The sequence below is a fragment of the Choloepus didactylus genome, chromosome 18 (genome assembly GCF_015220235.1).
Source record: "Choloepus didactylus isolate mChoDid1 chromosome 18, mChoDid1.pri, whole genome shotgun sequence".
Classification (NCBI taxonomy): domain Eukaryota; kingdom Metazoa; phylum Chordata; class Mammalia; order Pilosa; family Megalonychidae; genus Choloepus; species Choloepus didactylus.
This window is the reverse complement of record NC_051324.1, coordinates 1,432,530-1,445,698: the sequence shown is the minus strand read 5'-3', so window position 1 is coordinate 1,445,698 and position 13,169 is coordinate 1,432,530. Positions and strand designations below refer to the sequence as shown.

The 13,169-nt window shown below is 56.8% G+C and overlaps 1 protein-coding gene across 1 annotated transcript in view; it reads right to left on the bottom strand.

The window, feature by feature from the left end:
• Positions 1 to 1,354: 1,354 nt before the first annotated feature.
• MYO15A (myosin XVA) overlaps positions 1,355 to 13,169 on the bottom strand; it is a 50,712-nt gene continuing 38,897 nt past the window's right edge. Inside the window, 6 exon segments of the mRNA XM_037808220.1 lie at positions 1,355 to 1,601; positions 4,505 to 4,645; positions 5,570 to 5,703; positions 6,559 to 6,692; positions 10,149 to 10,282; positions 11,737 to 11,897. Of these exon segments, the coding sequence (XP_037664148.1) occupies positions 1,500 to 1,601; positions 4,505 to 4,645; positions 5,570 to 5,703; positions 6,559 to 6,692; positions 10,149 to 10,282; positions 11,737 to 11,897 (806 nt within the window). The 3' untranslated portion in view covers positions 1,355 to 1,499.

Below are 13,169 nucleotides of genomic sequence, written 5' to 3'. Positions count from 1 at the left end.
GCTCCCTGCCTCCCAGACTCGCTTGCTCTGCTCAGGGCTCAGAGTGACCTTTATGAAGTACAAATTGAGCAGCCTGTCCCCCCACACCCACACCCACCTCACTGAAAGGTGTGAAATCCTAAACCCTGAGCATAGCCCACAAGGCTCACCCAGCCCGCCCCCGTCGGCCTCTTCCGTCTCAGGTCCTGCCACCCTCCCCCTTGTCCCGTCCACCCGGGGCCGCTGCCCAGGCTGCTCACTCACCTCACAGGTCTCGTCCTGGTTTTAGACATTTGACTACGAGCAACTCCCAGTGCCTGGTGTCTTGCTGGTACACAGTAGGTGCTCAATAGGTGTTGAATGAATGAATGAATCCTCCCATGACACCATGGCTCCACTTGGTCATGCTCTCGCCCACCTGTCCCATCTTCCACCCCCAGGCCTGGCCTAGTGCTCCCCTACCCCACCAGCTCCCCAAATCACCAGCACTTCCCATCAAATTCATTTGTTTATTCTTTCATTTAGGTGACAAGTATTTCTTGCATGCCTACTCTGTGTTAGGCATTGCCCTAGGCCCTGGGTGATAGGACAGGGAACAAACACTGTTTGCTCTGTTTGGAACATACATCCCCCTCTTATACAGCTAGTCCCAGCAAACTCCTATTTATCCTTCAAAACCCAGCCCAAATGTCCCTTTCTCTAGGAAGCTCTTTCCCAGGCTTCTCCCAGCTCCTGAGATGGAACTCCTGCCTCCCTCTACCACACCACCCTCAAACTTTGTGTGGCCCATCCAGCGAGGGGGCCTGGGATTGGGGCTGCCCGAGGGGATCAGAGTGTGACAACAGGTGTTTACAGGAAGAGGTAAGGATAGATGTCTCTGCTGGAAGCTCTGCTCATGAGCAGTGAGTCAGGAGCACAACTGGGTCTCTTAACTCCTCCCTCCTCCCTCTTCCCTCCTCCCCCCTCCCTCCAGCTTGTTTTCCAGCCACTTAGCAACCATGGAGGAGATGGCCTGCCAGGTGCATCTGTCGTTTGCACAGAAATGACCCCCCATCCCAAATCCAGGTGGGAGGGAGCAGACAGGGATGGGGAGGGGACTAAGGAAGACATGCAGGTGGCTAGAGTCAGAGCAGATTCAAATTCAGACCCTGGGGAAACCAGCGGGGAGGCCGGTTCACCGGGGCACTGACGTGAGGCTTCCCTCCCACAGGCAGGAGGCGGGAGTGTGGCGTGCAGTGGGTACCGGCAGGAGGCCCAGGGTCGCGCCCTCCACGCCACTGCACAGGGGACGGCATCTGGAGTCCTCTCTGACCTCCGCGCATCTACGTCCGCAGCTGCAATTCTGTCCTGATGCCTGGATTGGTCCTTGTGGGCTCCTGGGGACCCGGGTCACTCCACCTGCCTCCTCCAGGCCTCCCCCAAGGCGCCGGCCCCCGGCAGAGGTCACTGGCCCAGGGAGGCCCGGTAACCCCCGCTGCGGCCACAGGTCAGATCTCCAAGCGGAGGGCAGCCGCGGGCAGTCAGAGCAGGGTGATCTCGCTGGGGGGCAGCGTGAGCCGCCGCTCGCGGGCGCTGAGCAGGCTCTCCACGTGCGCGGCCACCACTCGGCACAGCTCCAGGCCCTGCAGCAGACACAGCAGGGCCCGTGCCCGCCCGGCCTTCCCCGAGCTGGCCGGCGGGTGGGGCATGAGGAGCGGGGAGCTGGCCGGGACCTGGGGGGAGCGCGGGCCGCAGGCTGCAGGGGTGAGCAGGGGGCCCGGAGCATCTGCTGGCTGCACCACCCGCGGGCTGGGTGGCCCTGAGCCCGCGCTGGCCCTCTCTGCGGAGGCTGGGGCCCGCTTTACTGGGGCCTGCCTCGCAGGGGGTTACACGGCTAACCCCTGGCACACCCAGCCCCAGATGGGGGGCTCCCTGGGGGCTGGGGGAGTGGCTCTGAGATTAAAATGACAGCTGCACTGCTTGAGGGTTACCTGTGTGCCGGGTATCGTGCTAAGAACTCTGTGGGTCTCAAGTGCATTGACTCCCCTAGTGTCCCTAGAAGGTGTGTTTCTGTCCGCATTTGACGGGTGAAAGCACTGAGGCTGGGAGCGGGGAGGCCGCCGGCCCGGATCTCACAGCCGGGAGGGGCGGGATTTACTCCAGGAGGGGAGAACCCGAGGCCGCACTCTGATTTGCTCTCTGCGGAGCTCTGCGGCCTGTGCCCCGCCCCGGGGGAAGGGCCATCTCGGCTCATTAACTCGGGGAACCCGGAGGTGCCTCGGTGTGCAGGGGACAGGGGTCTTCCCCTCTGGTCAGTCCCTCATCTCGCCAACATGCTGCTTGTTCCAGGACCTCTGGGACTAATGTCCCACTTGGCAGGTGTGGAAACTGAGGCTCAATGAGAGGTGGGGTGCCTCGAGCTCACAGTCTGTGGATGGGGACCCAGGTCTGCCGGCCACAGTGCCACTGTATTCAGACATCACCTCCTCCTGGAAGCCTTCCCTGATGCCCTCCCAGGCAGCATGGACCCCTGAGCACCCTCTCAGCACTGACCATGGCTTATCTGAGACATTCTTTCATGTCTGTCTCCCTGTTGAGACCTTGGGGCTCTCTGAAGGCCAGGGCTGAGCAGGGCTCAGTCATTTCAATATCCCTGCCACCAGTGCAGGGCCGCCGACATAAGGATGCTCAGTTATGTGAGGAACGAATGAATATATGAATGGATGAATGAGTCCCCCCACGTATACAGGGCGGAAGCAGAGGCAGCAGCATAAAGAGGCCGAGGGGTCTGCAAGGGAGAGACGCCTAAAAGGCCCACTTCCCTCCCTCCCTCCCTCCATCAACAAGTATGTCCTGAGCGTCTACTCAGCCTTGGACACTGCACTCTGGACACAGTGGTGCACAAGCTGGGTACGGCCCTGCCCTCTTGAAGCTGACATTCTGGCAGGACAGACAATATGCAAACAGACAAACATCTAAATGATTTGTAAGCCGTGATGAAGGCCGTTGAGGGAGAGAGTGGATTACTGGGGAGGAGGGTCAGGGAAGGCTTCTTGGAGGAGGTGATATTTGTGCTGAAACTGCGGAAAGAAAGGAGAGAGGGAGCCCTGTGATCAGTCGGGGAAGAGGAAACTGTGAGTGCAAAGGACCTGGGGCAGGCGGGGGAGGGCCCAATGGACACAGGTCGCTCCACGAGGCCGAGGGCTGGGGCGCTGGAAAGGAGCAGGCCGAGGGGACAGAGGTGGGACAGGCAACCGTGGAAGGAAAGAGGAGCCAGAGGACTCTTGGATTTGAGGCCTGAGTGTCTGGGACACTGGGGAGGGTGGGATGAGGGGGAGGAGCAGGTCTGGGGGATCAGGAGGGACACCGGAGAGGCCTGTTGGCCTCCAGGGGTGATGCCGAGGGGCCCCGGAGTTCAGAGGGCTGGGGCAGGAGAGAGAAATACGGGGGCTGTCAGGGGAGGGATGGCTTTGAAAGCCTCAGGGCCAGGCAGGGTGCCCTGGTGAGAGGCCAGGCTCGGTGACATTTAGAGATCCCCAGGGGAGGAAGTGCTGAGATGAGTCAAAGGAGGAGGCCAGGAGGAAGGAGGAGAGCAGGAGACAGCCCCTATGTGGGCAGCAGAGAGGATGGTCCGGGCAGGAGGGCAGGGCCCAGCATCCGCACTGCCAGAGAGGAAGTCAGGGATGGGGGTGCAGCAGGGGCAGGACTGGGGAGCCACGGGAAGTGGCCTGCCCTCAGGCACGGCTGCCGATCAGAAACCTTGGGAAAGCAGCCCTTCCAAGCAGGCCCTGGGTGGGGGTTTGGGGGTGCAGCAGCTGGAAAGGGCAGATGTGTGTGGGCCTCAGCCTCAACTGTACCCCTTCTCTGGGCCTCAGGCCTTTCTCTACAATGGGGTGAAAACTGCCCTGACCCCCACACTGAGGGGGGTGCTCTAAGGCTTCCACAGGAGCCCTGAGGATCACCTGTGCCTTTCAAGGAGCAGCCACTGTGGATGAGAAGGGGCAGGTGGGCCTCAGTTTCCCTCACCCCCCCACCGCCAGTCCCAGCTCCTCTGCCCAGGTGAGCTTCCTTCAGTTGTGTCCCTCCCTTCTCTCCAGCCTTCTAGGGCTCCCTAGTGCCCTCAGGAGAAAACCCCAGACGCCCAGCTTGACATGTGGGGCCCTACAAGACCCACCCTCCTCTGGCCGTGTCCTCCCAGTGTCCCATGGGACTCCCCACTATTCTGCAACCCTTTCCCATGACCCCAGTACCGAGGTGGCCCCCTGGAAGGCCATCCTAATGCATGACATTGGGGTTAGTCTGGCCTCTGCACTGGGCCGGACGCTCCTTGGAGGCACGGCCAGGACCCGACCTTTCTTGGAGCGGAGCCTCTCAGAACCCCATGGATACCGGCTGAATGAGAGGGAGGAAGGAGGGGCGGGGCCGGCCTGGGCGGGGCCGGGCAGAGGGGCGGGGTTTGAGGGAGGGCGGGGCTGAGGAGCAGCTGGGGCGTGGCGCGGCGGAGTGGGCGTGGCTAGGTTGGGTAGAGGGGAGGGGCTAGGCCCACCTGCTCCAGCTGCAGCTGCATGGTGCTCTGGGCGGCCACATCCCCCAGGGCGATCTCCACGTAGGGGTAGCTGGAGTTGGCCGTGGGCCGCTGGGTCCGCGTCGACTGGATCTCCTTCAGGGGGATTTTCACCATCAGCTCCTGGGAGTGGAGGACCCGGGCTCAGACAGGTGGAGAGCTGGGGACCTTCCCCTGTCTGGCTCATTGCTTTCGAACGGTCCTACCCACCCGCCCCTGTAAATCGGATCTTTAGAAGGCAGGCGACCCTGGTTTGGGTACCAGTTCCCCGGTGGGGGGCTGTGTAACTTTTGAGTTAGTCACTTCACCTCTCTGGGCCTCGGTTTCCTCCCTTGTGGGGTTGATTCCACACACATGGGAGGCGTATCCTGCATGTGCCAGGCATGGATTTCAATGCTTGGGGTCCTGGAGGGCTAGGGGGTGCCTCTGGTGCCCTGACCATCACCACTACACAACAAGGCTATTGCTTGAGAACTCCTGCCACTCTCTGGGGGCTTTATTTCTGGTCCTGGGAGCAGACCAGGGTCTCCAGGAGGACAAGCCCGGGTGATGGGGCGCTAATGCCTCAGGAAGAAGTCCTCGGCCAGTGCCGGACGGGGCCATGGCGGATAAACGGCCCCCTGGCCTGCGGGTGCAGTAACCCAGGCGCAGGCCCCACGCGGCCCCTCAGGGTTCCCCGGCCACACTGAGCTCCGGGTGCCCGCGTCGCTGGCTGGGTGGGTAACACACCCTCCCTGGGCTCCATCCCTTTCCTGACTCACTTCCCCATTGCAGGGCTTCCTGGAATCACCTCTAAATAAATCACTTGCCCTAAAATCCCTGTCTCAGGGTCCACTTTGGGGGCAGGAACTCTGGAAAGGGGTAACAGGTCCCATATGAGTGCTGACGGGTGTTTTCCCTCCTTTTCCTCTCGCAAGGACCCTAGCAGGTGAACACTGTCCTCATCCCCATTTTCCAGAGGAGAAAAGCCAAGCTCAGAGAGGGGCGGAGACTCGCCCAGGCCCCTCCCCAGGGGCGGGGCTCAGAGGGGGCCGCGCGGCCACGCACGTGGGTGTCGGTGACCAGGAAGTTGAGGCCATTGTGGTTGACGGCCAGGACGCAGGGGGCCGGCACCGCGGCGTTGCTGCAGCTCTGCACGAAGAAGAAGGAGGAGCCGAACAGGGGCAGCGCGCTGAGGAGGCCTGGGGGGCGGGGGGCGCCGGTCACGAGGGCCAGGGGCCGCCTGCAGCCGCGCCGCCCTCCGCGGGGTCTCCCCCCAGTCGCCCGCCTCCCCAGCTCGGCCCTTCCTCTCTCCGGGCCACCGCTCTGCTCCACCCAGCGCCCTGGGGAAAGCTTTTAGCAAGTGTCCTCTCCAGGCAGGTGCTCGGTTTGGCGGGCAAAGAAAGTGACTCGAGGGAAAGGTAACCCCTCTGGGTGGGAGAGGAGGAAAACACACCCCGTCCGCCGGCACCTTCCTCTGAGCACACGCAGCCCTCGGTGGACTGGATTTGCGCCCGCCGCTTGCCTGCTCAGGTGCAGTGCTCAACCTGCACCACTGCACAGGGCCGCCCTCACCAGCCCCAGGCTGCAGTCATGTCTGTTCACTGAGGACTCCCAGTCTCCATCCCAGACCTTGCACGGGCTGCAGAAGGTCCTCACCTTCCCCCACAGCTGCTCCTTCTCTGGCATGCTCTGCTCATAACCTCCCTCCCCAACATAGCTGTCACCGGGGCTTGTCTGTTTTTCCTCCAGACAGTCTCCTGTCTCCATCCACGCTTCCTAGCCCCAGGACTCTGTCTAAACACAGCCTCCATCTTCCCCACCCTGGCCACCTGCAGCGGCCTCCATGCTGGTGCCCTGGCCTCTGTCCCCCACGTGTACACCCACTGAGACCCTTCTGTGGCTCCCAGGAGCCCCCAGAGTAAAGCCCTGGGCTCAGCATTCAAGGCCGTGCTCTCTAACTCCACCCCACGCCATGCCAACCCTTCCCCAGGCCTGCTCCCAGTCCCCATCCTCCAGGACCCCGACGAGCCCCAGCCCCAGCCCTGGACTCTTACCCAGAAACTGGGCCCGGGCCTGGTGGGGGCTGAGCACCTGAGTCTGCTGCCGGTGCTGGCTGACGAGGCCGAGCCAGGCCGAGCCAGCCATCGAGCAGAAGAGCTGGGCCGGGATGTACTCCTGGACCTCCCGCCTGCAGGTGCAGAGAACACTGTCCTGAGGGTCGCCGAGGCCGGTGCTCTGCAGCCCAGTCTCAGTCAACCCTCCAGGATCACCTGGGAGGCAGGTGGTAGCGTCACCTCTCACAGACTAGATGCTGGGGAGCACGGACAGGTGGCGGGTCAGTATAGCATGCCCCTAGCGTGCCTCAGCACCCAGCAGGTGCTCCATAACCACTGGCTGGTCCCACCAGGACCCCTGGGTGCACTGAGGTTCTGAGAAATTTCCCGCCCAGCCCGAGGTCCTGCAGTGACCGACTCCAGGAGCTGACACCTGAACCCAAGGTGGGTTTGTCCTTTGTAGGTCCTGTCCCCAAGGACAAGCCCAAGCTGGAGCAGTGTGAAACACGTCAGTGGGGGGGAGCTTCCGGGTGGGCAAAGCACCCACCCCGGGCTGGCAGGAGGGCTGCTGGGGCCCTCCCAGTTCCAGCCCCTTCTCTCCGGCACATGGTGTCTCCCCCAAAGCAGCCCCTCTCCCTCTCTGAGCATCTGGAAAATACCAACAGCAGCCCCAGCCCACCCCGGCTGCCCAGTCTCCCGCAGAGAGCCCCCAGGTGGCATCTTCCTTCTAGTCCTTGCACATTTAGAGAAAGAGCCTGACATCTGGTCCCAGCCCCAGGTTTGATGTCTGGCCCCCACACCTATTCGCTGGGTAAACTTGGGTCAGCCATCTGAGCTCTCTGAGCCTCAGTTTCCTCATCTGTGTTAGGGGAAAACAAGGTGTGGTTGGGAAGAGTAGCAGGGACGATGCAAGCAAAGTGCCTGGCAAAAAAGTAAGAACTTGATTATTTTTATCCAGGATTCAGAGTACACCTTCATGAGCTTTTTGCTCTTTTCACTTAAAATTAAAACATAAAAAGAGCTTTATGAGAACACTGATATCCATATTGGCATTATTCACAATTGCCAAAAGGCAGGAGCAATCCAAGTGTCCATCAGCCGGTGAACAGAGAAACAGAACATGGGCTAGACACACAATGGAATATTATTCAACAGTAAAAAGGAAGGAAACCCTGATGCATGATGTGTGACATCAAACAGCTACAGCCTGATGGCCCTCAGCGATACCATGTGGAGTGAAATAAGCCAGACACAAAAGGACATTGCATGATCTCACTTACGTGAAATAATTAGAATATGCAAATTCACAGTCAGAAATTAGAATACAGGTCACCAGGTGCCGGGTGGGGTTAGGGAACAAGGAGTTAAAGCTTAATGGGTACGGAGTTTCTGTTTGGGGTGAGGGAAAGCATTTTGGTAAGGGATGGTGGTGATGGGAGCACAACACGGTGAATGTAATTAGCACCAGCGAATTGTTTACTTGAAAGTGGTCAAAATGGGAAATTCTATGTTGTATATATGTTACCAGAAAAAAGGTTTTAATAATCCATAGAACTGTGCTATACAAAGAGTGAACCTTAAGGTAAACTATGGACTATTGTTAATAATACAATTATAATAATACTGTTTTAGCAATTGTAACAAAGGTACCCCACAAATACAAAATGTTAATAATAGAGAAAACTGTGCATGTGTTGGAGGGTGTTGGATATGGCCACTGAATTGGGAAAGAAGAGCCGTCAACAAATGGTGCAGGGAGAACTGGACATTCACATGCAGGAGACTGAAGGAGGCCCCACATCTCACACCCTACACAAAAACGAACTCAAAACGGATCAAAGACCTAAATATAAGAACCAGGACTATAAAACTCCTGGAATTAAATGTAGGGAAGCATCTTCTGGCTCTCCTGTTAGGCACTGTTTTCTTAGACTTTACACCCAAAGCACAAGCAACAAAAGAAAAAATAGATAAATGGGACTTGATCAAAATTTAAAACTTTTGCATATCAAAGGATTTTATCATGAAAGTGAAAAGACAGCTTACTCAATGGTAGAAAATATTTGGAAATCAGATATCTGATATGGTTCACTCACCAGAGTATATAAAGAAATCCTAAAACTCAACAATAAAAAACGGGCAAAAGACTTGAGCAGACTTTCTCCAAAGAGGACATACAAATGGCTAAAAAGCACATGAAAAGATGCTCAACATTATTAGCTAGTACAGAGGTGCAAATGAAAATCACAATGAGATGCCATTCATGCCCAATAGAAGGGATACTATTAAAAAAGAAAACTACAAGTGCTGGCGGGGATGTGGAGAATTAGGAACACTTATTCACTGCTGGTGGGAACGTAAGATGGTGCAGCCGCTGTGGAAGCGAGTTTGGCGGCTCCTCAGAGAGCTGAATATAGACCTGCCATGTGACCCAGCAGTCCCGCTCCTAGGTGTATATTCAGAACTGAGTACATACAATGGTCACAGCATTATTCACAATTGTCAAAAGATGGAAGCAACCCAAGGTTCCATCAACCAATGAATGGATAGTCAAAATGTGGTCTATACATACAATGGAATATCATTCAGCGTTCAAAAGGAATTATTAAAAAGCATGATTTTTTCTGTAAACCTATAAAAAAATTATAACAGGAAAATAGCTTTGCATTTTGAGCCCTGGCTGTGTTACTGGCCTGGGATATACACTTGTCCTTACGTTCTCTCATTTACTGTTACTCCTGCAGTTCTCAAAATGTGGTCAAGGGTCTGGGAGGTCAAAGCCATTTTCATAATGACCCTTTTCAGTCATTCTCTCCTGAGTACACTAGTTTTCCAGAGGCAGCGTGACGTGTGATATGTAAACAGATGGAATGCAGGAGCAGATGTGCAAATCCAGCTGTCTTCTATAAAGCCAGTTAAGAGATTTGCAGAAAACAAAACAGTGCCACTCTTCTCCCTAAATCACTTCTTTTGAAAATAGTTTTTTTCATAAAATGTTATTTATATTAATGTGGAATGGCTGTACTATTATTTTTAAATGATTTGATAAATCAATACTTAATCTTTTTTTTTCAGTTTCCATTTTAAATAGGGTAAATATCCACAGCCATAACCCATATGCACAAAGCTCATCGGGTCCAATTTTAAGGGCATATGAAGGCGCCGAGACCAAAAGACCATTAGCACCGATCTCATCTTTGAGAACATCCACTAAAGACTGCCTAACTTCCCGTACTTTATTCAACAAATGTCCTATTGTTGGATATTGAGGTTACTTCCAATTCTTTGCTGCTTTCAATAATGCCACAATGAACATTTTTGTCCTGGACTACAGGGTATGCCTGTTCTGAAAGGTTTTTTTTCTTTTCTGTTATTGAATTTGCTCTGAGGTTTTATTACCAGCCAGAGCAATTTGCTGGGGCCAGGAAGGCAGGGCCCAGGTCCTGGGGTGAGGTGTGGGAGACCCCACACAGCGCAGCGGTCTGAGAGGGGAGCCTGGGAAGCCCCGAGGAACGCAAGGGCTGGGGAGGGCTGGGTTGCCTGTTCATCCCAGCTCAGGCAGGTGGGCAGCCAGGTGGGCAGATGCTTACACACTGGGCAGGTAGACGTGGTCCCTGGCACGGTGCTGCAGAGCCGCCAGCTTGGACACCTGCTGCAGCTGCTGCTCGCTGGGCCTGCCGCCCGGCACGCTGCTGAAAAGGCCCTTCAGGTAGTCAGGCAGCACCTGTGGGGGTCACTCAGGTGAGGGTTTGCCCACTGGAGGGGAGCTGGGGACACACAGTTCTAACTGTGCCCGCTGCATCTGCTCCCGCAGTTGGGATGGCTGTCACGTTCCTGGGCCTGGGGGATGAGGACAGAGGCCCGCGAGGAAACCCAGGTATGAGTCCCAAAGTGACCCAGGTGGGGTTTGGCTGGTGCAAGCAGGGAACTTGCAATGCAGTGAGGAGTGTGCACGAGGCCAGAGCTGGTCACATGGGACACGCCTCAAAGTCACCTAGAGGGCTCGTGACGCCCGCTGGCCGGTCAACCCGCGGGGACGGAAGGCAGAGCAGTGGTTGCTGGGGGCTGGGGTTCAGGGACACGGGCTGACCGCTTCACGTACGGGGTTTCCTTTTGGGGGATGAGAATATTCTGGAACTAGTTAGAGGTGATGGTTGCACAACACCGTGAATGTGCTAAATGCCAACAGATGGTACACTTTAAAATGGCTAATTTTATATTCTGTGGATCTTACGCCATTAAAAAAAAGCAGATTGCTGGCTACACCCCCGGGGATCCTGATTCGGTAGATCTCTGGTGGGACTTGAGAACTTGCATCTTAAGTTCCCACGGGAGGCCGCACCCACAGCCCTCACTCTGAGGGGCCTGGAGCCGACTGCTCGGGACCGTCTCCGCAGCGACCCCACGTGGCTGCAAAAGTTAAGTGACCGCAGCTTGTGCTGGGAAAGGTGGTCCCAGTTACCTGCGCTCGGTCCTGGGCGCCTGCCAGGTATTTTGGTGCAGGAGGTGTGGTGGGTGAAAATAAGATGGGGCTTGTCGCAGTCGTGCTGCCTCGGTGACCACCCTGACACCTCTGCTTGTACAAGACAAACAGCTTCTCTCCCGCCTCCGTGTCCTACCTGGATTCTGACCCACTGCCCTGCAAAGCTCCCCTGTTCTAGGACCCACGGGTCCCGACAGACCTTTCTTTCATACCTGTCTGGTGTCACCTGTCCTTGCCACACCTGACTACTCTGACTACCTATATAAGGATCCTACCCCTGCGATACAGGACAGGACCAAGGTTTTGTAAAACCCCTGATCCAGACGTACAGGACTTGCAAGTCTCAAAGGGAAATGACCCAAAGACAACAACAATTCTAGCCAGACCCAGCTCGGGTCAAGGGTGAAGAGGTGGAGAGAGGAAATCCAAGACAGCCTCGTGGAAGAGGGCTGTCTGGCGGAAAGACTCGCCCGGGAAAACTTAGAGGAGCAGAAACACAGGAGCGGGCAGACGACAGGAGGTGACGACACGTGCAAAGGCCCAGAGATTAGGCAGTGAGGGAGACAGAGTCTCTACCGCTCCCAGGAGACCACACGGGAGAGGAGGCCCCAGCACAGGAAATTTCACCAATGCCTCAAATGCCAAGGGCAATCTCATGGGCCCAGGGGCACCCAGAAGGTTCTAGAGCAGCTGACCTGGTTGTAGTGCATCGTCACATACAGCTCATTCTCAAACTTGAGTGGCTGATCCCAGAGCGTGCGCCGGAACCAAAGCATGTAGCCACCGTCCACCCGCTCCATCTCCGAGGCCACGTCCAGGATGTAGGCGCGGCGGCTGAGTGGGCACACATGCTGGCCTGCAGAGGGCCGGGGAAGGGCTGCTGGGGTACATGTGTGTGTGTGTGGACACCAGTCAGCTGCCAAGGCCAGGCCACCCCTGGGCAAGCCACCTCCCGTCCCAGCCTCAGTCTCCACGTTCAAGGAGAGAATAGGTACGGAATCAGGTGCCCGTGTCTCATTAAAATGTGCTGGTCCCAGAGGGGAGCAGCTCTGATTCAAAGCTGCAAGCGATGGCCTGTTTCACCCAAGGAGGAGGCCTGCTAGTGTCTGGGAAAGCGCCCCGGGTTACACTCAGAGCCAGCTCCAGCCCCTTCCAGAGGAGACTGGGGACAAAGAGAAGCACAAAGAGAAGCACAATGGGCCTCAGATCACATAAGAGCCAGCGGGCTCCTTCCGGTGGACCGCCTTCGTGAGACAGCCCTGGTGCAAGGTTGAGGAAGGACGCTGGGGTGGGAACGTCGGCGTCTGGCAATGCCTGGGTCTCTGTCTACAAGAGACTTAAAGTTTCTGTCCTGCAGTGACATTTCTGCCCCCCGCCCAGGTCTTCAGTAAAATGTCACCAAAGAGAGGAGGCATGGCCTGACAACAAGAGCCCAACTGCAACTGCGAGACCTCGAGAAAGTCACTTAACCTCTGTGTGGGCTGTATAATGGCCCCTTAGAATAGCCACATCCTCATCCCAGGAATCTGTGAATGTGCCCTGTACCTGGCAAAAGAGACTTTGCAGGTAGGATTAAATGAAGGACCCCAAGAGGGGAGAGTGTCCTGGGTAGTTGGTCCCAGTGTCATCACCAGGGAAGCAAGAGGCCAGAGTCAGAGGAGGAGGTGTCACCCCAAGCAGGGGAGAGACGGGGCTGTGACCACAGAAGCAGAGGCGGGGGGTGGGAACAATTTTGGTTTGAAGTAATTTGTTAGAACGGCAACAGGCAACTAATACAACCCCCCTGGCCTCAGTTTCCCCAGCCATTTGGTGGGCTTGCTGTGGGGGTTAAAAGGGTTCATAGAATTTTGTACTTTGAACCGCGCCCGGGACACAGTATCTGCTCAATAAATGTCAGTTACTAAGACCTTTTTGTCCCCCTCCTCCTGTAGGACCGAGAGCAGGGGGTTCAGGGGTGCAGACTGCAGGGGGGGAGCTGGCTGGGGGCGGCTGGGGTGGCAGCAGGCAAGGCCATGGTCTGGAGTGAGCAGGCGGCAGATGGAAAGGGCTTGGGTTGCACGGAGGCCCCCAGGGTCCCGGGGGGCCCTAGAGAGGGGCCTGGTGAGACCACGGGAGGGCACCTGTAGCC